This window comes from Eptatretus burgeri, chromosome 4 (genome assembly GCF_056783735.1).
Source record: "Eptatretus burgeri isolate ZD-2024b chromosome 4, Ebu_testis_v1, whole genome shotgun sequence".
Lineage (NCBI taxonomy): Eukaryota > Metazoa > Chordata > Myxini > Myxiniformes > Myxinidae > Eptatretus > Eptatretus burgeri.
This window is the reverse complement of record NC_140964.1, coordinates 10,740,049-10,762,608: the sequence shown is the minus strand read 5'-3', so window position 1 is coordinate 10,762,608 and position 22,560 is coordinate 10,740,049. Positions and strand designations below refer to the sequence as shown.

The window sequence follows — 22,560 nt, the reverse complement described above, 5'->3', positions numbered from 1 at the left end:
GTATAACGCATTGGTAACGGACACAGAACGTTTCGTTGTGTTATAGATAACTTATACCAACGAATGCTGAACCTGTTGTCGGCCTACACAACCGATGCCCAACGATAGTCTAACTTATGCATAGCGCGTTGCACGCATCGCCGACGATGTCGTGACGTAGCCTATTAAAAGGCTGACGCACAACGATTCGAATCATAACTGCCGTAGAAATGGAAGTGACAACATCGCGGTCACACCTTGGCGATCTTGCCAGCATATGCCGACCTAAGAAAAATGTGTCTAAAACGTTGGGGCACGTCAAATACGGTATGGGTAAGTTTGGTATACGTGAGTAGAACGCTAAAGTACGCTATCATACGTCGTAGTAAGTAGAGTACGTCAAGAAATTTTAAACATGTTCAAAATTTTACGACGTACTCGGCGTATGACACACGTTCCGCATGCGATGGGGATAAGTTTTACACACGATATGCGGACGCTTACACACGTCCACAAAGGCTACTTATAAGCTACTCATAAGTCGAAACACGTCGCGGTAATGTCTTTTTTACGCGAAACTTATTTCTAACTTATGTTTGACGAGCTTTGAACCAATTCTTTACGTAGTCCCAACACACATCGACGTATGTAGACGTATTCCAATGACGTCTTCCGGTCGACAAAAAAAATAAATGAACGTGTTTCTAGCTTACAACTGCCATATAAAGACGTGTTCCCAGCGGTTTTGGGAATTGGTATATAAAAATGCTGCTCATAAAAGGGGAACCCAACAGTGTTTTCGAGTCCTTTTTGAGTCGATGTCCATGTCAGCAGTAACAGTATCAGTATCAGTATTAGTATTAGTATTAGTAGGAGTTTGTTCATGTTGGCAGTAGTAGGTGAGTGTGAGGGGGAGGGTGTGGGTTATGATGGATCGTCCTTGCGTTTAACGATTTAACGATTTAAATGATAAACTCAACGATTTAAATGGCTGCATCTCCACTATTGAAAGTAGACGCTTGCGCTCAACAATTGGATTTTTTTTTACACTCAACGACTTTTAAACGGTACCACTCAACTATTTTCATTGTTTACAATGAACGATTTAAATTGCTGTCACTCACCTTTGTTTTTTGACGCTGGGGTTTTGAAATTTGAAGCGTTTCTTCTGAACGTGTTAAAACGCTCCAACTCGACTATTTTAAATAGACGCTGCCGATGGACAATTGGAATCATAGCCAAGCTAGACATCGAAGTGTGAACATCCTCGTCATGTCGAAGAAAAGTTTGAAGAATGCTGCAAATAAGTGTCCTGGCCGTGGCCGTGGACGCTGACGCACGGACGATCCATTATACCGACGTCTTTCAGCCTATGAGTAACTTAAAAGTAACGTCTGTCGATGTGTGGCAACGATCGCGTAACGTGCCAACAACACGTTAATCATAGGTTAGAAATAAGTTTCGGGTACGCTAAACATTACCTCGGCGTGTCTCAACTTATGATTAACTTACAAGTAGCATGTGTTGACGTCTGTCAACGATCGCAGACCGTGCATACAACTTGTGGCCAGCGTAGCGGAACGTGTGAGTCATACGCCGGCATACGTCGTGAAATTTCAAGCATGAAAAAATTTGAGGACAACCAAAAAGTACAATGTTTAAAGCCAACGTACAATGACGTATGGCAGTGTTTTTCAGCGTGCTCTCAATGTTATCAAAACTTACCCATAACGTATTCAACGTGTGCCAGCGTTTTAGAAAAGAAAATTCAAAAATCGGCATACGTTGGCTAAAACGTCAAGGTGTGACCGGGCCTTTACCACCGATCCAATATTATGTTGTCAAAAGGAATTTGTACGATCTCTGTGTCGCTTTCAGCATGGAAAGATGAAGGGAAGTACGGTAACAAATGGTGAATGGACCTTAGGGGAAACCCATCCCCCCTCTCTCCAGGATGCGATTGCAAACGTCAATCATCGACGAACTCTGCTCCAGCCAATGGGAGCTCGAGGTGAAGATAATGAGCCGACCAATGGGCGTTCGGATTAACCGTGACGTCATTACGGTTGAACCAATCAGTGTCTACCTCATTGAGACCTGCGTATAAAGCATGCGCCTTCACTTCCTTCTTCACTTGCTGCGATTTTTACCCTTAAGAGTGCAGCACGAAAAGCTTCGGTCACGATTATGTCGTGTTTGTTTGTATCCATATTAAATTGTGAATTTGTATTAAGTTTTAATTGTGAATTTGTATAAAGTTTTAAAGTGAATTTGTATAAACTTTTAATTGTGAATTTGTATAATGTTTTATTTGTGAATTTGTATAAACTTTTAATTGTGAATTTGTATAAAGTTTTAATTGCGTTTGTATAAACTTTTAATTATGAATTTGTTTAAAGTTTTATTTGTCAATTTGTATAAAGTTTTAATTGTGAATTGTATAAACTTTTAATTGTGAATTTGTATAAAGTTTTAATTTTGAATGTGGATAAAGTTTTAATTGTGAATTTGTTTCATCACTCTTGGTGACGCAGCTTTGACAGATATTTTAGGCACGTCGGTTTTATGTACTTTGTGAGTTTTCTCATATGTAGTAAATTAACTATCCACATTTTGTGCATCCCGTCATGTGCAATCTGCCACGGTAGTCCCACGATCCTTAGGCTTGAACGTGACTGTGGCTGTAGAAGGCGTTAACGGTTTGTACCGTCTTCCCATCGTACCTCTCGTCATGGGAAACCACGCAGCCGATGAACAAGGGTCAGTGCTGCTTATAACCACGCATTTTGTTCGCTTTCTGAATGTGGAACTTAATATATTTTCCATGCATTTCAAAGCCTTAACCTCCAGATTAATGGAGACTCGTGATTGTTTTCTATTTCTTCACTTGACTTTGATACTTCCTCATATTTTGAATAATGAACAGGAAGAAAATGTAGCTTGTTTCAAATTTAATCTTTAATGTTAGTTTTACATCACCATGTTATCTTGATTTCATGTTTTGCATTGGTCCTGATTTCCATGTTGTGAAAAACAGAATGAAGACAAATCTATTTGTCTTCACACAGCACTCCACCATTTGCTGCCATCTCAACAGCAAACAGCGTCGAGCTCCCAGCATGCTTTGTACTACGTTGTCAAATTCCAATTCCTGTGTCCGAATCGACATTACAACGTATCTCTGCTATCACTGGTTTGTATACCACTGAAACTTACATTTTGTTGAACAGACTTGTTCTTTTGTACTCATTGTTTCCATATTTAATCTTATCCCAAAACAAAGTCGGGTTATGGTTTTCCAAAGGACCCAGAAAATTTCAACTGTATGTATGTACACTATGTCTATTGTTGCTTGTACAGCCCCACACCAATTTTGAACCACTATCACGACCACAGCTGATGTAGAGACCGTACACATTGAGGCAGATTATTTGGACGATAACCGTGCTTGTATTTTGAACAAAGCTGCAGCTGAGCGGAAAATATGCTTCGTAGTCTGAACGAGGTCTAAACCACTATGTTATCAATAATATATTTAACTCTAATTTAATCCTGCAGGGGGGTTAAAAACCAACCCAAATTTGACTCGACAAAGATGATGGGAAACAGACACACTCGTTCACTCTCTTAAGAAGTCCAATAATTTATTACGCACATGGGAGAAAGCAAAATAAACATAATCCATTCATGTGACAACACAGATGCAACACTGTTATAATTCAAACATCATACAACCCATCGCTTCATGGGAATATTAGGATTGGGGGGGGGGGGGTTGGGAAGGGAGGGGAGCGAGGAAGGGGGAGCGAGGAAGGGGGAGCGAGGAAGGGGGGAGCGAGGCGAGGAAGTTGGGGGCTGGAGTGGGGAGGGGAAGCGGGTGTTCTGGACATGCGTTTGATAGGAGAACTTGAGGGGAAAGCAGGGGGGGTGGGAACAATGGTCCCCTTATACTTGTATTAGTGCAGGATTATTGAACGAAATTGGGTATATTAAAACAACACGTTGAAAGAAGTCACACTAAACAACGCCCAGAGATATCTGTGGGGGGGGGACTTTGGGAGGAGGTAAGTGTGACGGAAGAGGAAGGGAAGGAAGGGCATTTTCCTTCAATCCTCGAAAAGCTGTGCCAGTGTTCATGCCTTTATTTAATTTCCACACATATGATAAGCTCTGGAATCTCTCAACCTGAAATGAATTGTGAAATTGATCTGAGCAGCAGTACCGACTGTGACAAAAACAAAACGTTTTCATTTGTCCAATATGCACATGCTTTGACACCTCTTCCTCTCCTCAACCTCCGGAGAGTTTTATGATGGTGAAGGAGGTTTGGGAGGAGGATAGCATTAGGGGAGGGAAGGGAAGGCAGTGTGATGGGAGGGGAAGGCTGCATGAGGGGAAGGAAGGCAGCATAAGGGCAAGGGAAGGAAGCATAAGGGGAGAATAGGAAGCATACCAGGGCGTTCCTGGGGTGATAAAATGCGCCCAAACAGCAACGTTTTCTTTTTAACCGGAATTAATCTGAGCAGCAGGTCTGACTGCTCCAAAAAAAAGCTTTAATTTGTCCAATTAGCACATTCTTTGATGCCCCTTCCACTCTTCGACCTCTGGAGAGTTGTACGGTGGTGGAGGGGGTTTGGGAGAAGGAGAGCTTGAGGGGAAGGGAAAGCAGCGGGAGGGGAAGGGGAGGCAGCGGGAGGGGAAGAGAAGGCAGTGAGAAGGGAGGGGAAGGTCACGAGAGGGGAGGGGAAGGCAGTGAGAGAAGAGAACAGGGGAGGGGAAGGCAGCGAGAGGGGAGGGGAAGGCAAGGAGAGGGGAGGGGAAAGCAGCATGAGGGGAAGGGAGGCAGCATAAGGACAAGGGAAAGAAGCAAAAGGGGAGAAGAGGAAGCATGCCAGGGCATTACCGGGGTGAAAAAACACGCCCAAACAGCAATGCTTTCTCTTTAACTGAAATTCTCACTTCTGCTACTCATTGGGACTGACACAATCAGTCAACTTCCTAACCTGTATCTCAAACAACAGTAGTTCATCTCTTCTGGATCTGATTTTGACAAATTTCCCTGAAAATATCTGATATTCTTTCTCTGCTCCAATCGGTTCTTCTGACCATGTGCTTGTCAAAGTAAACATCTCTCTGGCTGTTATTAGAGAACCACCTCAGCACCGTCGAGTCTGGCCTTTTACTCAGACTGACTGGCAGGGTCTCCAAGCAGCCCTCAAACTTCCAGACTGGTCTCCTATCGCTACTTTCTCCAACATAACTCATCCTGAGAATTCCTTCAAAGAAACTTGCTCGCCCTCATGCACAGATTTATCCCCTCTCATCTTCAGTTGTCCTCCCCTTCCTCCCACCCATGACTCACTGAAGCTTGTGGTGAGGCAGTTGTCCTGAAACAACTTACCTTTGCTTCATGGAAAGAAAACCCAACTGAAGGTAATCTCAGTTCCTTCCATCAAGCTCAGAACAAGTGTGTGTCTACCCTCAGAAGAGCCAGAAAACAACATCTTTCTTAACTCAAATCTGAAACCTCAAACCTCTCTCCCTCCTCCAAATCCTGGTGGCATCTAATCAAATATGTTTCTGGTGTCTGTTCCCCCTCCATCCCTCCCTTACCTCAAATGGTCACACTGCTGATACTGCACGTGAAAAGGCTGGATGCCTAAACTCAGTGTTTGCATCTAAATCTTGTGTCCGAAACCCAGCGCTTTCTGTCCCCACCTTACCCAGTCTCACCCAAATGTCCCTGGATTCTGTGTCCTTTTCTTCTGACGAAGTGGAGAGCTTGCTGTCAAACCTCGCCTCAGATTCTGCAACCGGTCCAGACGGCATCAGCCCACGTGTCCTAAAAACCTCCTCCTCTGCTCTTGCTCACCCTCTCTCTGTTCTATTCACACTCTCATTTGCTTAAGGTCATCTGCCATCTGCTTGGTAATCGGCAAACATTACCGCCCTGCATAAAAAAGGTGCAAAAACAGATTCCTGCAACTACAGACCAATCAGCCTTCTGCCAATCATCAGCAAAGTTATGGAATCCATCATCGCTTCAGACATTAAATCCTCTTCTCTAACGGCTTGATTTCCGATCATTAATTTAGTTTCAGACCAGGTCACTCTACCTTGGATATTCTGATTCTGCTCTCCCAAAAATGGACGGAGATACTCAATGCCAGACATGAAATCCGAGCCATATCCCGAGACATATCGTGTGCTTTTGACATGGTCTGGCACCCTGCCATGCTCACCAAACTCTCTTCCTATGGTATCCAAGGCCATCTCCACTCATGGCTCGCAGACTTCCTCTCCTGTCGCAGTCAACGTGTGGCACAAAATGGAGTTCTGTCATTCCCTCTTCCTGTCCAGGCTGGAGTTCCAAAAGGCAGCATTCTGGACCCTGTAATTTTTCTGGTTTTCATCAATGATCTCTCTGACTCTGGAAAATCCTCTTTATCTCTCTGATGATGACTCCACCCTCTGTCGTACCATCTGTCATCCCTCAGACCAGCAAGCAGCAGCTTCTTCGCTCACTGCCGATCTGAGTAAAATTACCAACTGGTCCAACATGTCTTTTAATCTGGACAAATCTCACACTCTCACGATGTCTGTCCAAAAGGACCATTTGGAAAAAACCCCATCTACTTTCTCAACAACCCTCTGAAAGAAGTCTTTTCATTCGAGCTTCTGGGTCTCACGATCTGCTATGATCTTTCCTGGGAAAGCCACATTTCCAACCTGGCCTCCAAAGCCAGTCGCCGACTGGGAATTCTCCATCATACAAAGTCCTTCCTTGGCCCACCTGTGTTCCTGACCACATACAAAGCTTTCGTCCGCAGCCTGATGGAGTCAGGTCAGGTCAGGTTAGATCTGTGACCTGCTACAGGTACCATGTAAACCTGTATTAACCTGTTCCATGGTCGGGTTGTCGGCAACTAAACCGTCTCCCCCACCAGGTTTTCTGGTGAGGAGGGTGTTTGGATATGGACACCCAGCAGGATTAAAAACAAAACCTGTCAAAGGGCGGAGGAGCTCCTTGTGAGCCAACGGCCATCCATATCTATTGCCCAACTGTGTCTGATGACGTCCTCCTGCAGTTGGGTTACTTTTTTTTAATCTTTTATTTTTTTTTATTAGGAGGTTGGTGGCAGGATTTGCACTCCGGTCACCGTAAAACCCTTCCTTCCGCAAAACACAAAAACGCAAAAAAATCTGAAAACCCACTCCGTGGGAGTACCTCCTGTGCAGCTTCCCTTCGCAGGGCAGCTCACCGGATGACAGAAATAGGGCAAAGCCTTCGGGACCCCCAATCTTTGATGATAGGAGGGAAACCACGGGGTAACATCCCTGGGTCAGATTGCGGGAGAGTGTGTCGGAGTCGTGCTGAGGTGTCGTCCACCAGACGCGGTCTCCTTGGGTTAAGCTGAGGCGGTCACTTCGGGTGGGTGCCTGGAATATCCGATCCCGAAGAGAGGATGATCACCTGTCTCTGTTATCATCTGAGCTCAAGCATTTGGACATCGGGATTGCAGCTCTCTCTGAGATTCGGAGACCGGATTGCGGCGAGATAATGGTGGGTGGTTACACCTACTATTGGTCTGGTCGCTCTGATAGTTACCATACCCAAGGAGTTGCTGTAGCTGTGTCCAATAAGCTGACCCCAATGATAATTGAGGTAACACCGGTCAACGAGCGTATTATGAGATTAAGGATTCGTCACTCCTTTGGTGTCATTTCCCTGGTCTCTGTTTATGCTCCTACTGAGGCGAGTGATCTCACCGTGAAGGATGCATTCTATGCCACGCTCGAGTCTGTGGTTGATCAGTGCCCCAGGCGAGATACACTTCTAGTCTTGGGGGATTTCAATGCATCGGCTGGAACTGATAGGGATGGTTATGAGGTGTGTGTTGGTCCCCATGGGTCAGGAAATATGAACCAGAATAGCACTAAGTTCCTTGACTTTGCAAGAAGTCATGGAGTTAGGGTGGCTGGTTCATGGATTCAGCGCCCACAAGCTCATCGCTGGACTTGGTATTCCAACGCTGGCGATGCGGCTTAGGAGATTGACCATGTCCTGATTGACCGTCGCTGAAGGATGATCCAGAACTGTAGGGTCTACCAGAGTGCTCAGTTCCTCAATACTGAACACAGGCTTGTTGTAGCAACTCTAAAGCTGCACCTTAAATCCTGGAGAATGGTACCATCCCAGCCTAGGTTGGATGTTGGCAAGCTCAGGGATGAGAGAGTAGCTGAGGAGTTTGCGAACAGGCTGAGTGGACACTTGGGGGGTCTGGGTGCTTTGGGGGGTCCTGAAGAGTTGTGGAGTGCCTTCAAGACCACCGTCCTTGATGTTGCCGGTGGATGTCTTGGAACTCACCGCAGGGCAAAGGAGAATTTTGTCTCTCAAGGGACACTGGATACCATTGATCAGAGTCGCGGTGCCAGGCTGAATGGCAGAGCTGAGCTGTTCAGGGAGCTGAGGCGTAAAACTCTATGTGCACTGAGGGTGGACAAGGAGGCCTATGTGCGAGGAATCTGTGAGGGGGTAGAGCATCACCTGTGGACAGGTGATTCTCGTCCCGCTTACAGGGGAATTCGCACATTGCGTTCATCCAAGCCCATCCCTCGGAGCACTGCAGTTAGAGCAGAGAGTGGTAGGCTCTTGACAGGGGAGTCTGAAGTGAAGGCCCGCTGGGCCGGTTAATTTGAGCGGTTGTACCGGGATGATCCCCCAGCTGTCGAGTTGGACGTCAAGGGTGTTACAATCCCTGTTGCTGACCCTCGAATCAACTGTGGTCCACCTTCGCTTGTGGAAACACGGGCTGCGGTGAACCGGTTGAAACAGGGTAAAGCTCCAGGGATCTGTGGCATCCATGCTGAACTTCTCAAGGCTGGTGGAAATACTGCACTCATGTCATTGCATGCAGTTTTGTGCTCTGCCTGGAACACAGGCATCATCCCAACTGATTGGAAGAGGGGCCTTGTTGTTCCTCTCTGGAAAGGGAAGGGTGATCGCCACGACTGCAACAACTACTGAGGGGTGACGCTGCTGTCAGTGCCGGCCAAGGTCTTTGCTCGGATAATTCATGATAGGGTTCGCCACCATCTGGTTGAGCATCAGCGTCCAGAGCAATCAGGCTTTACACCAAAGAGGTCAACGATTGACCGTATCCTTGCTCTTCGTGTCCTCACCGAATGCAGACGAGGGTTTCGGTCGGGGCTGCTTGCAGCCTATGTTGATCTCTGTAAAAGCGTTCGATTCAGTGAATCCGGATGTCCTCTGGAGGATTCTTGGTCTTCATGGGGTGCCACCAAAACTGATCCATCTGATGTCTGAACTCTACCCTGGTAGTGCTGTGAGAGTGCTGTGAAGTGTGGTGGTACCATCTCTGACTTATTTCCAGTTATTACTGGAGTTCGTCAGGGGTGTGTACTGTCCCCCACACTTTTCAGCACTTGGATGGACTGGATTTTAAGGAGGATGTCAGAGAGATCAAGCTGCGGTGCATCGTTTGGGAATGTCAAGATCTCGGACCTTGATTTTGCAGATGATGCAGTCATCTTTGCGGAGACTTTCGATATCCTTTTGGGGGCCCTCGAGGTGCTGAATGAGGAGTCGGAGCCGCTGAGATTACGGGTTTCTTGGGTCAAAATTAAGATCCAGGCTTCCAATGACATCTTGGATGCTGCTGTCCTGTCTTTGTCTGTTTGTGGTGAGGATGTTGAGGTCGTGGAGAGATTCACTTACCTTGGCAGTGATATTCATGTCTCTGCTGGCTGTGAGTCAGAGGTTAATAGACGTCTGGGTTGGGCCTGCGGAGTCATGGATTCACTGGATCATGGGGTGTGGCGCTGCCGGTACCTGTGCGGGAGGACGAAAGTCCGAGTCTTCAGGTCCTTGGTACTTCCAGTCTTGCTCTATGAATGCGAGACTTGGACTCTGACCAAGGATCTGAGACGGAGACTTAATTCCTTTGGTACCAGGTCTCTTCGGAGAATACTTGGCTATCGCTGGCCGGATTTTGTGTCCAACGAGCGGTTGCTGAGAGAGACTCGGATGAGATTTGTTACCTGCATAGTCCGTGAGCGTCAGTTGCGGCTGTATGGACACGTGGCTCGTTTTCCTGACGCTGATCCTGCTCACCAGATTCTCTCAGCGGGGGAGTCTCGTGAGTGGAGGAGGCCAGTGGGCCAACCATGTGCCTCGTGGTTTCAGCAGGTTGACCATCATCTCAAGGGGATGGGGATGGGCCTGGCATCTGCCTGGGGGATGGCCAGACGGAGGCCCCTGGAGTACCGGCGGAAAGTGGACGCAGCGACGCGCTGTTCTGGCACATGCTCCCATACCTGACCTGACCTGACCTGATGGAGTACTGCTCTCCCCTCTGGGCTGGTGCTCCTGCCTCTCACCTTTCTCAGCTTCACGCTGTGGAACACAAGGCATTTAGGATCAGTGGTATCTCCCGCAATGAGGCTGAGTCTTTGGGCCTCTCACTCTCTCACCGCAAGAAAGTGAGTGGTCTTTCTGTCTTCTACCATCTCCTCTCCAGTCTCATTCCCCCCCCCCCTGCTCTGTCTGCGATCTGTCCTCCCCCTCCCCTCCCCCCCATATTTCCACAGGGCGCTCAAGGTCTGCCAACAACCCCCCTCTGGTAAAACTACCAAAATCACGAATCACTGCTCACCTTCACTCTTTCATTCCTCCTTTTCCCACCTTTGGAATAAACTCCCACACTGTTCAATCCCATTCTTCCCTCCAGGCCTTCAAAACAGCTGTTCACCACCACCTCTTATCTTCCCCCATCCAAAAACTTGATCTTTTATATCCCTGCTAATCTACCCCAAACCCACCTCCTTCAAATTCCCTGCTTTTCATCCAGAAAGTTCCTGTAATGTCCATCTTGTATACCCTGTGTTCCCTGCCCCATCCCTCTCCCTTCCACAGTTCTCCTAATGTCTCTGTTCCCCACTGTTTTGTCCTTCCTTCTCCTGCCTCTCTTGTCTCATGCCCCCCTTGCTGTGTGTTGTGTGTTTGCTCTCACACTAGCCTCGATATTGTAAACAAAAAAAAATAATAATTAATCTGAGCAGCAGTTCCGACTGCTCCAAAAAAGCTTTCATTTGTCCAATTTGCACATTCTTTGATGCCCCTTGCTCTACTCGACCTCCGGAAAGTTGTATGGTGGTGGAGGGGGTTTGGGAGGAGGATGGCATGAGGGGAGGGTAAGGGAAGGCAGCAGGAGTGGAAGGGAATGCAGCGGGAGAGGAAGGGAGGGGAGGGGGAGACAGCGGGAGGGTCAGGGAAGGCAGTGAGAGGGGACGGGAAGGCAGCATGAGGGGAGCGGAAGACAGCATGAGGAGAGGGGAAGGTAGCGTGAGGGATGGGACGGCAGCGTGAGGTGAGGGGAAGGCAGCGAGAGGGGAGTGGAAGGCAGCGAGAGGGGAGAGGAAGGCAGCATGAGGTGAGGGGAAGGCAGCCTCAGGTGAGGGGAAGGCAGCGAGAGGGGAGGGGACGGCAGCGAGAGGGGAGTGGAAGGCAGCGAGAGGGGAGAGGAAGACAGCATGAGGAGAGGGGAAGACAGCATGAGGGGAAGGCAGTGTGAGGTGAGGGGAAGGCAGCGAGAGGGAAGGAGAAGGCAGCGAGAGGGCAGACGAAGGCAGCATGAGGGGAGGGGAAGGTAGCATAAGGGCAAGGGAAGGAAGCATAAGGGCAAGGGAAGGAAGCATAATGGGAGAATAGGCAGCATACCAGGGCGTTACTGGGGCGATAAAATGCACCCAACCAGCAACGTTTTCTTAGTAACCGCTCGCTGTGTTCAATATAAAACCATGTGGTGGCATTTAACAATTAAACCTCATGCTATCTACCTGGCAAAGGTCCTGACTACATGCATGTCCCCCACCTCACACACATTCCTCCAACCCCCTTGCAGTCTATGCTAACCATGAACACACACTCATCCTTTCGTTATACTAATTTTGGCGCACGATATACTCATCCTTTCACTCGCACACATGCACAGATTTTTCTCCACACCCACACTGCACAGTGGCATGTCTGCTCCCCACCTGGCTTTGATGCCGCAGCACATCTGCTCCCCACGTGGCTTTGGTGCTGCAGCATGTCTGCTCCCCACGTGCAGAAGCACATGGTTTGTGAGACAGTTGCATAACCTCCTCCACAGCGCCATGCACCACGAGCATGGGTGCAAGTACGAGTTTGAGTTCAGATCGTGCACCCATGAAACCTGCGCACCACACATGTCACCAAACATGCAGGCATGCACACACCCCATGGAGAGTCATTTGTACCATGTCCGTGTGGACTGTCTACGTACCTCTTAGTTTTCCGCAACTGCCAACTATTAATATATTGCAGCAATTATTATTATATTAATATTAATATTTTGTCATGAAAGCAGATCGCACAAAACAGTAGAAATAAAACTGGGTTCATAATTACTAAAAAAAAAGGGCCCCTGTGGACTGTATCATCATGGATTGTAAAAGCAGGTTGGAGAGTACAGTGTTACACTCAATGAAGTTGCACTTTCTGTACTTTCTGCACTTTCCTTCATCTTTTCTTCACTAAATATAATTGTCAAAACAGTAGAAAAAATTTAGCTTCATGCTCTGCTTAAATTTATACACTTAGTCATATAAAATCACTAATTTGTTAAAATTTTCAGATTTCATTCCAGATTTCGACACTTATTTAGTCCACGAGAAGCAATTCTCAAATCAGATATGCTATTTCAATGATATACTTTAATTAGTCCGTGAAAGTAGATTGTGTTTCCAAATCGAGGCATGTTTGACTCGGCCAAACAAAATAGCAAATTAAGACCCCAACAAGGTGACAAAGGGCTGACCAAGGATGATGCCTTGTTCAAGGACAATGAAATAAGGCTATTAATTATCTTCAAAAGGGGTGTTTTCACTAACTCAAACACTCAATTTTCACTCTTGCACTTCCTTGGAGTTCCCCTCGTATGCATGCAAGGTTTCAGGCTGATAGATTTCATGGTTTTGGAGTTATGAAGGAGACACTCACACACACACACACACACACACACACACACACACACACACACACACACACACACACACACACACACACACACACACACACACACACACACACACACACACAAACACACATGCCTTGGACATGCTGCTTCAATTCTCCCAACAATGATGGAGGCCCTCGATATCAGACATGGGACGAGGCCCGTCTGTTGACATATCTCCAGCTTTTGGTACAGTCTGGTATCCTCCTGCCCTGCTCTCCAAACTCTCTGCCGATGGAATCCAAGTCCAAATCCACTCTTGGATTCCTGACTTCCCCCACTCTCATTGACAATGTGTGGCTTTTAATGGAACCCTTTCATTTCCACTCCCTGTCAAGGCAGTGTTGTAGGTCCCATCTTATCCTAATCGTCATCAATGATCTCATTAATGCTCTGGAAAATCATCTTTATGTCTTTGCTGATGACTCTACTCTCTGACGTGACATCTCTCATCCTTCTGACAGATAGGCAGCAGCTTCTTCCCTTTCCTCAGACCTTGACAAAATCACAAACTGGTCAAACACAATTTTGTTTTCGTATCCATATTGTGCACCCCTTGAGTTCTTCCTTACCCCTCATCATAACCTGCATCCCTTATTTGTTCGTCTCTGTCTACATTCTCTCTCCGCCCTGCTGTTGGCGTTTCCCCCTTTCTCCTGATGTTCCCTTTGTTATGTTGTGTCCTGATTTGTTCTGTGTAATCCCTCTTCCACGGGCCGAGACCACATTAAATATATCATAATAAATAAATAAATTTAAACAATTCCCCGACATTCATGGCAATTTTTCAGGAACGTATCCCTCGTGAATGTCGGGGTCCACCAGTGCAGCAAATCTCCACAAAACTTTTGATCTGTACATGATGAACCTTTAACCATTCAGATTCAGGCTACTACGTAGCAGCGGAACAATGCGCAAATGAGATAACAGGAAACCTTGGGTCTCGTACAGAAGCAGTTTTATTTGATGGCTCCATGAAACTACAACACAAGAAACAAACAGCAAATTACTGGCAGATCTCCATGTGCAAGTTCCAATCAGTGCAGTTCACAATTTTGCCTTTGATACAAACATTCATACATAGTTTGTCGTTCTGTACGAGAAAACAGCAGTGGCGAATTACGGACCGTTTGCAAAACTTAAGCAACAAATGTGCTCACAAGTCACAACCAGTGAGAGAAATGTTTGATGTATCAAAGAAACAAATGATATTGCATGCCAACTTTGGATACTTAATCTCTCGCAGGGTTCAGTGTTCGAGCTCTCCATGAGGTTCTTCATGCGTTCTTTACGTGAGCGTGCTCCAGATCGCGCCACAACATGAAACTTGGAAAGACTCCACTCGTTAATAGACGGAAATAGCTACGAAGCCTAATGTCGTCGATGGAGATCACAAAAAAACGACATGTAGAGTGCTGTTAAGAAAACACAAGATGTGAATCACCCACCATTAAAATCATTCATTCCAACGGCTGCAACACTGCCATAACTATTAGCACGGCAAACACAAAACTAAGGTGGGTTTCGTTATGAAACCTCATGTCGTCGGCAGCCATTACAGAACTTGACGAAATGTTGTTGATGCTCCTGCAGGTATTACTGTTCCTGTGATTGCTGAGAACTCCAGCATGCTTGGCCTTATCCAGCAGTCAGTACTGGGTAAGGTGAACGAAAGTGTGCGTTTTGGAAGATATCATGTGCTGGTGAGCAATCTTGTCATCATTTTTACCTCCGCCACCGAGGGTGGAAGGAGGTTATGTTTTCGCTCCTGTCTGTTGGGATTCTCTAGATATCCGTTATTGTCGGGTTTTCCGTCTGTGTGTGTCTGCAACGCGAGGCTCCACAGCACAAACCAGCAAACCGATTTCGATGAAACTTGGCGAACAGGTGCCAAATGGGCTGGGAGTGTACACGTTTGAGTTTCGTTGCTGAAGGCGCTGTCACACCTTGACGATTTAGCCAGCAATGGCAACGTATAAAAATGTATGTAAAACATTGGCGTACGCTGAAATTTTGATGTTTTTTTTTTAAGTTTTGGTCATATTCATAACGTGTTGGTCGTATGCATAACATATTAGTAACGGGCACAGAACGTTTCGTTGTCTTATAGATAACTTATACCAACGAATGCTTAGCCTGTTGTCGGCGTTCACAACCTATGCCCAACGATAGTTTAACTTAGGCATAGCGCGCTGCACGTATCGCCGACGAACTCGTGGCGTAGCCTGTTAAAAACCTGCCGCACGCCGATTTAAATCATAACCGCCTGAGAATTGGAAGTGTCAACATCGCAGTCACACCTTGACGATTTACCCAGCATATGCCAACCTATGAAAAATGTGTCTAAAACGCTGGCACACGTCGAATACGGTATGGGTAAGTTGTGTATACGTTAAGAGCATGCTGAAAAACGATGAAGTACGCTGTCATATTTCGTGGTACATCTCGTACGTCGTGAAATTTCAAGCATGCTGAAAATTTTACGACGTACTCGCCGTATGACTCACACGTTCCGCGATGCTGGGAATAAGTTGTAGGCACGATATGCGATCGTTGACACACGTCGACACAAGTTCCTTGTAAGTTACTCATAAGTCGAAACACGTCGAGGTAATGTTTAGCATTCCCGAAACTTATTTTCTCCGTCAAGGCACATTTTCTTTTTTTCTCCTTGGCTCCGTGAAGGCACGTGACAAAATATCTAAGTTGTTGTTGTTGTTTGTTTGTTTATTTTAGTCTATCACGAATTTTAAAATATATTCGGACATTTGCTTTTAAGTTTCGACGTGACAATATCCTCAAACAGAAAATATTCACAGAGGAGGAACTAAGAATAAGACATGAGCAAACTGAAGAGGCAATCGGACGTGACGTAACGGCACTTGACGAAATATCGGAAGTTATTGTTGTTTTTTTTTTTTAAATGCTGCCAATACGCAATTATACGGTATCTGTAAATTAGAAACACGTTCAGTAAATTCTGTGGTCGTCCAGAAGACGTCAATCGAATACGTCAATATGCGTTGGAGGTACGTTACACATAGGTTCAAAGCATGTTACTCATAGGTTAGAAATAAGTTTTGGGTATGCTAAGCATTACGTCGACGTGTTTTGACTTATGAGTAACTTACAAGTAATGTTCCTCGACATGTGTGCAAAGATCGTGTAACGTGCCTTCAACACGTTACTCATAGGTTATAAATAAGTTTCGCGTATGATAATCATTACCTCAACGTGTTTTGACTTATGAGTAACTTACAAGTAACGTGCCTCGACGTGTGTCAACGATCACATAACGAGCCTCGACGTGTGTGCAACAATTGTGTAATGTGCCTACAACACGTTACTCATAGGTTATAAATAAGTTTCGGGTACGCTAATCATTACCTCGACGTGTTTAGACTTATGAGTGACTTACAAGTAACGTGCCTCGACGTGTGTCAACGATCGCATAACGTGCCTACAACTTATGGTAAGCGTAGCGGAACGTGTGAGTCATACGCCGGCATACGTCGTAAAATTTCAAGCGTGTTAAAATTTGAGGACAACCGCAAAGTACAACAATGAAAGCCAGCGTACTACGATGTATGGCAGTGTTTTTCAGCATGCTCTTAACGTATACAAACTTACCCATAACGTATTCAATGTGTGCCGGCGTTTTAGACAAATTTTGCAGACATCAGGCATACGTTGACTAAATCGTCAAGGTGTGACAGGGCCTTAAGCAACCACCCGTTGCTATGCAGCGGCCGAAAAACCGAGTTTTAAGAACCCAAACGGTAACTGACGTAGTGCGGCTTCTATGATAGGTAGAGCGACCGGACCAACTCCTGCATATTCCTTGCATCCCCACCTAGTTATCGCGACAGCATAACGTTCCTCTATCTCTCATAGTTTCCGAATGGCAGCCCTCCCAATGCGGAAAGGTGGTGAACCAGGGAATATGTTAAGTGACCTTGACCTCGGAAACCGTCGAAGGCTGAACGTTCAAATTCGGTGTATGGATAGAGTTTAATAACTACTACAAAATTGAACTGCAGCATTTTTCCAGATTCGATCACCAAGGGTGTCGGAGCTAAAATACGCAAAATTCGAAAAAATACTTTTTCTCGACCTACGTTCACTATTTTCAATATAGCCTGGTGTTGGCGCAGTGGTTAGGGCAGCGGCTTGGGATCCAAAAGCCCCGTTGAGTTCAAGCCCCGTTGGGCCACTGAATTAATACACCAGGGGGTTGACTCAGCCTATCATCCTTCCGAGGTCGGCGAAGTGAGTACCAGTGTACTGGGCCGGTGTATACCCCGGTTAAAATAGGTGTACCATATCCCTGTGTCGTAAGAGGCGACCAGGGTTGCGTCAGGAAGGGCATCCGGCGTAAAACGTGTGACAAATCACTATGCGGATCATACGGATGATCCGCTGTGGTGACCCCTAACGGGAGCAGCCGAAAGAAGAAGAAGAAGAAGTTCACTATTTTCAATACTTGTCCTACAGTTTTGAATGTGGAGAAACGAGACTTCGGAATTAACCACTTCGAGATATTTAGAAAAAAAATCTTGCCAGACAGAGGAACAATTGTATGTGAACCAATACGTCTTGGCAATGAATCTTCGTCGGTGGATCGGTCAGAATGAAAAGCATCGTATCCAGCACTTCGATCCCAGCGGATCCCTCGTCGCCTGCCGGCTTGTTTGTTTGTGTGTTTGTCTGTTTGCAGGATATCTCAAAAAGTTGGGGATGAATCCAGATGAAATTGTGTGGACAGGTTGGTTGTGTGAGAAGGACGAACTGATTAGATTGTGGTGAAGATCCGGATCCGGATCCAGCAACTATAATTTTTTAAGCGATTCTTCACCATTGAGAGAGAAGGCCAAAAGCAACATAAAGCAGGATATCTCAAAAAGTTGTGCATGGATTTGGACGAAACTTGCTGGATGAGTTGGTTAGGTGACAAGAATAAGGTGATAAAATTTTAGTTCAGGTCCGTATCCAGATCTTGCCCATCAGTGGGACAAAAAACGTAACCTATTCAGCCTGGCGGGGTCTGCACTCTCCCGAGTGTCCTTTTAGTTGATGTAGTGCAATGATGTTGGTAGATTGCCAAACAGATGTAAGATCACTTTCTGCAATTGACAAGGTGTGAGAGAGAGAGAGAGAGAGAGAGAGAGAGAGAGAGAGAGAGAGAGACAGAGAGATAGAGAGACAGAGAGAGAGAGAGAGAGAGAGAGAGAGAGAGAGAGAGAAAGAGAGAAAGAGAGAGAGAGAGAAAGAGAGAAAGAGAGAGAGAGAGAGAGAGAGAGAAAGAGAGAAAGAGAGAAAGAGAGAAAGAGAGAGAAAGAGAGAAAGAGAGAAAGAGAGAAAGAAAGAGAGAGAAAGAGAGAGAAAGAGAGAGGTTTTTTTTATTTTTATTTTTTTTAAAGGACATGCGAGTTGATGCTGTCTGGTCCAGTGGCAGAGTCATAGTCGGGGGTTTAAACAACCTTCTCCACCTTAGGTGCAAAAGCACAGAGTCCAGGATCAGTTGGGTATGACAGGGAAGGATGGGTACTGAGAGTAAGGGATTGGGGACACAATATTTTGAAGCAAACACACAACTGAGGCATTCGGCCTTGTCACGAGCGGAGTTTACTGTGCTACCATTAGAAGAAATGGAAGGGTAGCATACTCCACAGACTTAATAAGGTGCCACCAGGTTTTAGAGGAGGGAGGCATTTTTTTGCGTTTGGACAGATGTTTCCTGTCTCTTTTCAGAGTGGACACACACTTGTTGTGGACGTTTTGGATTGCACTGAGATTGCCTTCGGTTGGATTCGCCTTCCAGGAAGAGAAACATGATGGAAGAGAAAGGATGCCTTTTTCAAGGATGTTGGTGGCAGGATTTGCCCTCCGGCCACTGTAAAACACTTCATTCTGCAAAACACACAAAAAATGCAAAGAAACTGAAAACCCACTCCGTGGGAGTACCTACTGTGCAGCTGCCCTTCGCAGGGCAGCTCACGGGATGCCGGGATTGGGGCAAAGCCTTCGGGACCTCCATTCTTTCATGACAGGAGGAAAAGGTAACCTTCCTGGGTCGATTGCAGTGGTGTGTGGCGGGGTGGTTCTGAGGGATCGTCAACCAAATGGCAGTCTCCTCGGATTAACCTCAGGTAGTCCCTTTAGTTGGATGCCTCGAATATCCTATCATGAAGAGAGGATGATCACCGGTCTCTTCTATCATCTGAGCTTCAGTGTTTGGACGTTGGTATTGCGGTACTCTCTGAGGTTCAGAGACCGGATAGTGGTGAGATCATGGCGGGTTACACCTACTACTGGCCTGGTCACTCTGATGGTTACCATACCCAAAGGAGTTTCTGCAGCTGTGTCCAATAAACTGACTTCCATGATAATTGATGTAACACCACTCAACGAGTGTATTATGGGACTGAGGATTCATCACCCCTTTAGTATCATTTCCAGGTCTCTGTATATGCTCCGACTGAGGCGAGTGATCTCATTGTGAAGGACGCATTCTATGTCGCGCTGGAGTCTGTGGTTGATCGTTGCCCCAGGCGCGATACTCTTCGAGTCTTGGGGGATTTCAATGCATCGACTGGCACTGATAGGGATGGTTCGGAAATGTGTGTTGTTCCCCATGGGTCTGGAACTGTGAACCAGAAGAGCACTAATTCCCTTGACTTTGCAAGAAGTCACAGACTTCGGGTGACTGCTTCATGGTTTCAGTGCCCACAGGCTCATCGCTGGACTTGGTTTTGCAATGCCAGTGGTGTGGCAAAGGAGATTGACTGTGTGCTCGTTGATGATCGCTAGAGGATGATACAGAACTACATGGTCTACTGGAGTCCTCAGTTTCTCAATACCGCCCACAGGCTTGTTCTCGCAACTCTGAAGTTGCAGCTTAAATCCGGGAAACTGGAACCATCCCAGCCTAGGCTGGATGTTGGCAAGCTCAAGGATGAAAGGGAAGCTGTGTTTGTGAACAGGCTGAGTGGGGATTTGGGGGGTCTGCATGTTTTGGAGAATCCTGAAGAGTTGTGGAGTGCCTGCAAGACTGCCATCCTTGATGTTGCCAGTGGATGTCTTGGAACCCACCATCTGGCGAAGAAGAAGTTTGTCTCCCATTGCACATTGAATTCCATTGACCAGAGTCGCAGGGCCAGGCTTAATGGCAGAGCTTAACTGTTCAGGAAGTTAAGGCATAAAACTGTTCATGCGCTGAGGGCAGACAAGGAGGCCTATTTGTGACTAAGGCCAAAAAAAAAAAATGTTGCATTGGCGTAACCCGCCCGACCCTAAAAATTCCGCCGACCCTACGGTTTTTTTTTATCGATATCAAGTATCTTGTTGATTGCGATCGCGATCGCAAAAACCCGGAAGTGTTTCGGACAGAACCCGCTGCACGCTGCGCTATGCATATGTCATAGTTTAGCTCGGTGTGTGTGTGTGTGTGTGTGTGTGTGTGTGTGTGTGTGTGTGTGTGTGTGTGTGTGTGTGTGTGTGTGTGTGTGTGTGTGTGTGTGTGTGTGTGTGTGTGTGTGTGTGTGTGTGTGTGCGCGCGCGCGCGCGAAACGGCTCTGCATATCATCTGTACGAGGGAGAGATATTGCGCCTCGCTCGATCAGTACGTCGTCTGTTGTTTCCAACATGGCCGCGTACTCTATCAAGATTACTGGCATGCTTGGGTCTAAAAAACTGTTCAGCGTCTTACGAAAATGCGACAAAGATGCGAGGCTTGGAGATATCATTCAGGGAATTGCAGACGTAAATTGTGACACTGCTCCAATACTTTCCTCCGTGCAAGCGTCTAGCAGTGATGGAGGGTCCTTTTCGGACGTTTTGGCGGCGGAAAAGGTGTCTATCTTAGACGACTTCGGTTATCGCTTCGTCATCTCTTGGGACCACAAAAATCTGTTTGATTTAGAAGAAATTTGTCTTACCAGAGGTAAAGACATGTTTTGCATGATTTGTTAAAAAAATTACTTCAACTTGGGCGATTATTTGACTTAGAGAGGTTTGACTTCGGCAGAGTTCACTGTATTTGCTATTAAAAATGTTGATATATGTGTGAACAGCACCGAAAAGGCTATAAACCAGCATCTTGTGTATTCCCCTGGAGATGGTGCCTGAGATATCTCAGGCTTGGCAGGGGCTGATTCAGGATCTTGGGGAAAGGGGGGCTTCATCCGCCAAAGGCGAAAGGCCCGAGCCCCAGCAGGAAGTTTGGGGGGCCTCCCCCAGGGAAAAAAAAATATTTAAAGGGTCTTCATATGGGATTTCCTGGCATCTGACGATAGAATTTACACATCTTAGAGCTGTTGTCAGTGGTGTACCGTCGTACTCAGTAGACAAAGCATTGGAGGGGCAGAGTGTTGTTCGTGAACAATGCTCTGCCCCTCCAATGCTTTGTCTACCATGTACGACAGTACGCCACTGGCTGTTGTAAAAACTACAGTCAACCTTGTCTAAGTCGAATCTGTTAGGACTGAAGAAATAGCTTAGATTTAAAGGTGTAAAAACAAAAGAATATAAAGAGAAGAGAACTTGATAAGATCTTTGACTTAGGCGATTATTCGACTTATGCAAGTTCGATTTAGGCAAGGTTCACTGTACTAGTTTTTTTTTTGAGTGGGGGGGGGGGGTCGCCGACAAAAAGGGGGGGTACTCGAGCCGAGGGAGATTTTGGGAGGGATTTATTAAAAAAAAAAAATCCCTACCTACCTACCCTATTTTTCAGTGACCCGTTACGCCAATGCAACATTTTTTTTTTTGGCCTAATCTGTGAGAGGGTAGAGCACCAACTTTGGCCAAGTGATTCTCATCCTGCTTACAGAGGAATTTGGTCATTGTGTTCCTCCAAGCCAATCACTTGATGTACTGCAGTTTGAGTGGATGGTGGTGGGCTCTTGACAGAGGAGTCCGAAGTGAAGGGCCGCTGGGCCGGTTACTCGAGTAGCTGTACCAGCTGACCCACCAGCTGTTGAGTAAGACGTCAGAGGTGTAACTATCCCTATTGCTGACCATCCGATCAACTGTGAATCACCTTTGTTTGTGGAACCACAGTTTGCTGTGAACCATTTGAAATGGTTGAAAGCTCCTGGGATCTATGGCAGTCTTGCTGAACTTCTCATGGTTGGTGGTAATTCTGTACTCGTGTCGTTGCATGCAGTTCTGTGCTCTGCCTGGAACACAGGCATCATCCCAACTGACAGAAAGAGGGGCCTTGTTGTCCCTCTCTGGAAAGGGAAAGGTGATCGCCAGGACTGCAACAGCGATCGACCGAGGGGTGACGCTGCTCTCAGTACCAGGCAAGGTCTTCGCTCAGATAATTATTTATAGGGTTCACCACCATCGACTTGAGTACCAGCGCCCAGCGCAGTCAGGCTTTACACCAAAGAGGTCAACGGTTGTCCTTGCTCTTCAGGTCCTCACCGAACACAGACGAGAGTTTTGCCAGGGGCTGCTCGCCACCTATGTTGATCTCCGCAAAGCGTTCGATTCAGTGAATCGGAATGCCCTCTGG

The 22,560-nt window shown here is 46.5% G+C and overlaps 1 protein-coding gene across 3 annotated transcripts in view; it reads left to right on the top strand.

Annotated features, from left to right (window-relative positions):
• The window catches only part of LOC147027467 (uncharacterized), a 127,844-nt gene that overhangs the window by 80,139 nt on the left and 25,145 nt on the right, over window positions 1-22,560 (top strand). For all 3 annotated transcript variants that reach the window (XM_085876908.1, XM_085876909.1, XM_085876910.1), the window contains 3 exons: window positions 2,628-2,739; window positions 3,048-3,172; window positions 14,634-14,743. In XM_085876908.1, coding sequence (XP_085733034.1) covers window positions 2,628-2,739; window positions 3,048-3,172; window positions 14,634-14,743 — 347 coding nt within the window. The remainder of the gene's footprint in view (window positions 1-2,627; window positions 2,740-3,047; window positions 3,173-14,633; window positions 14,744-22,560) is intronic.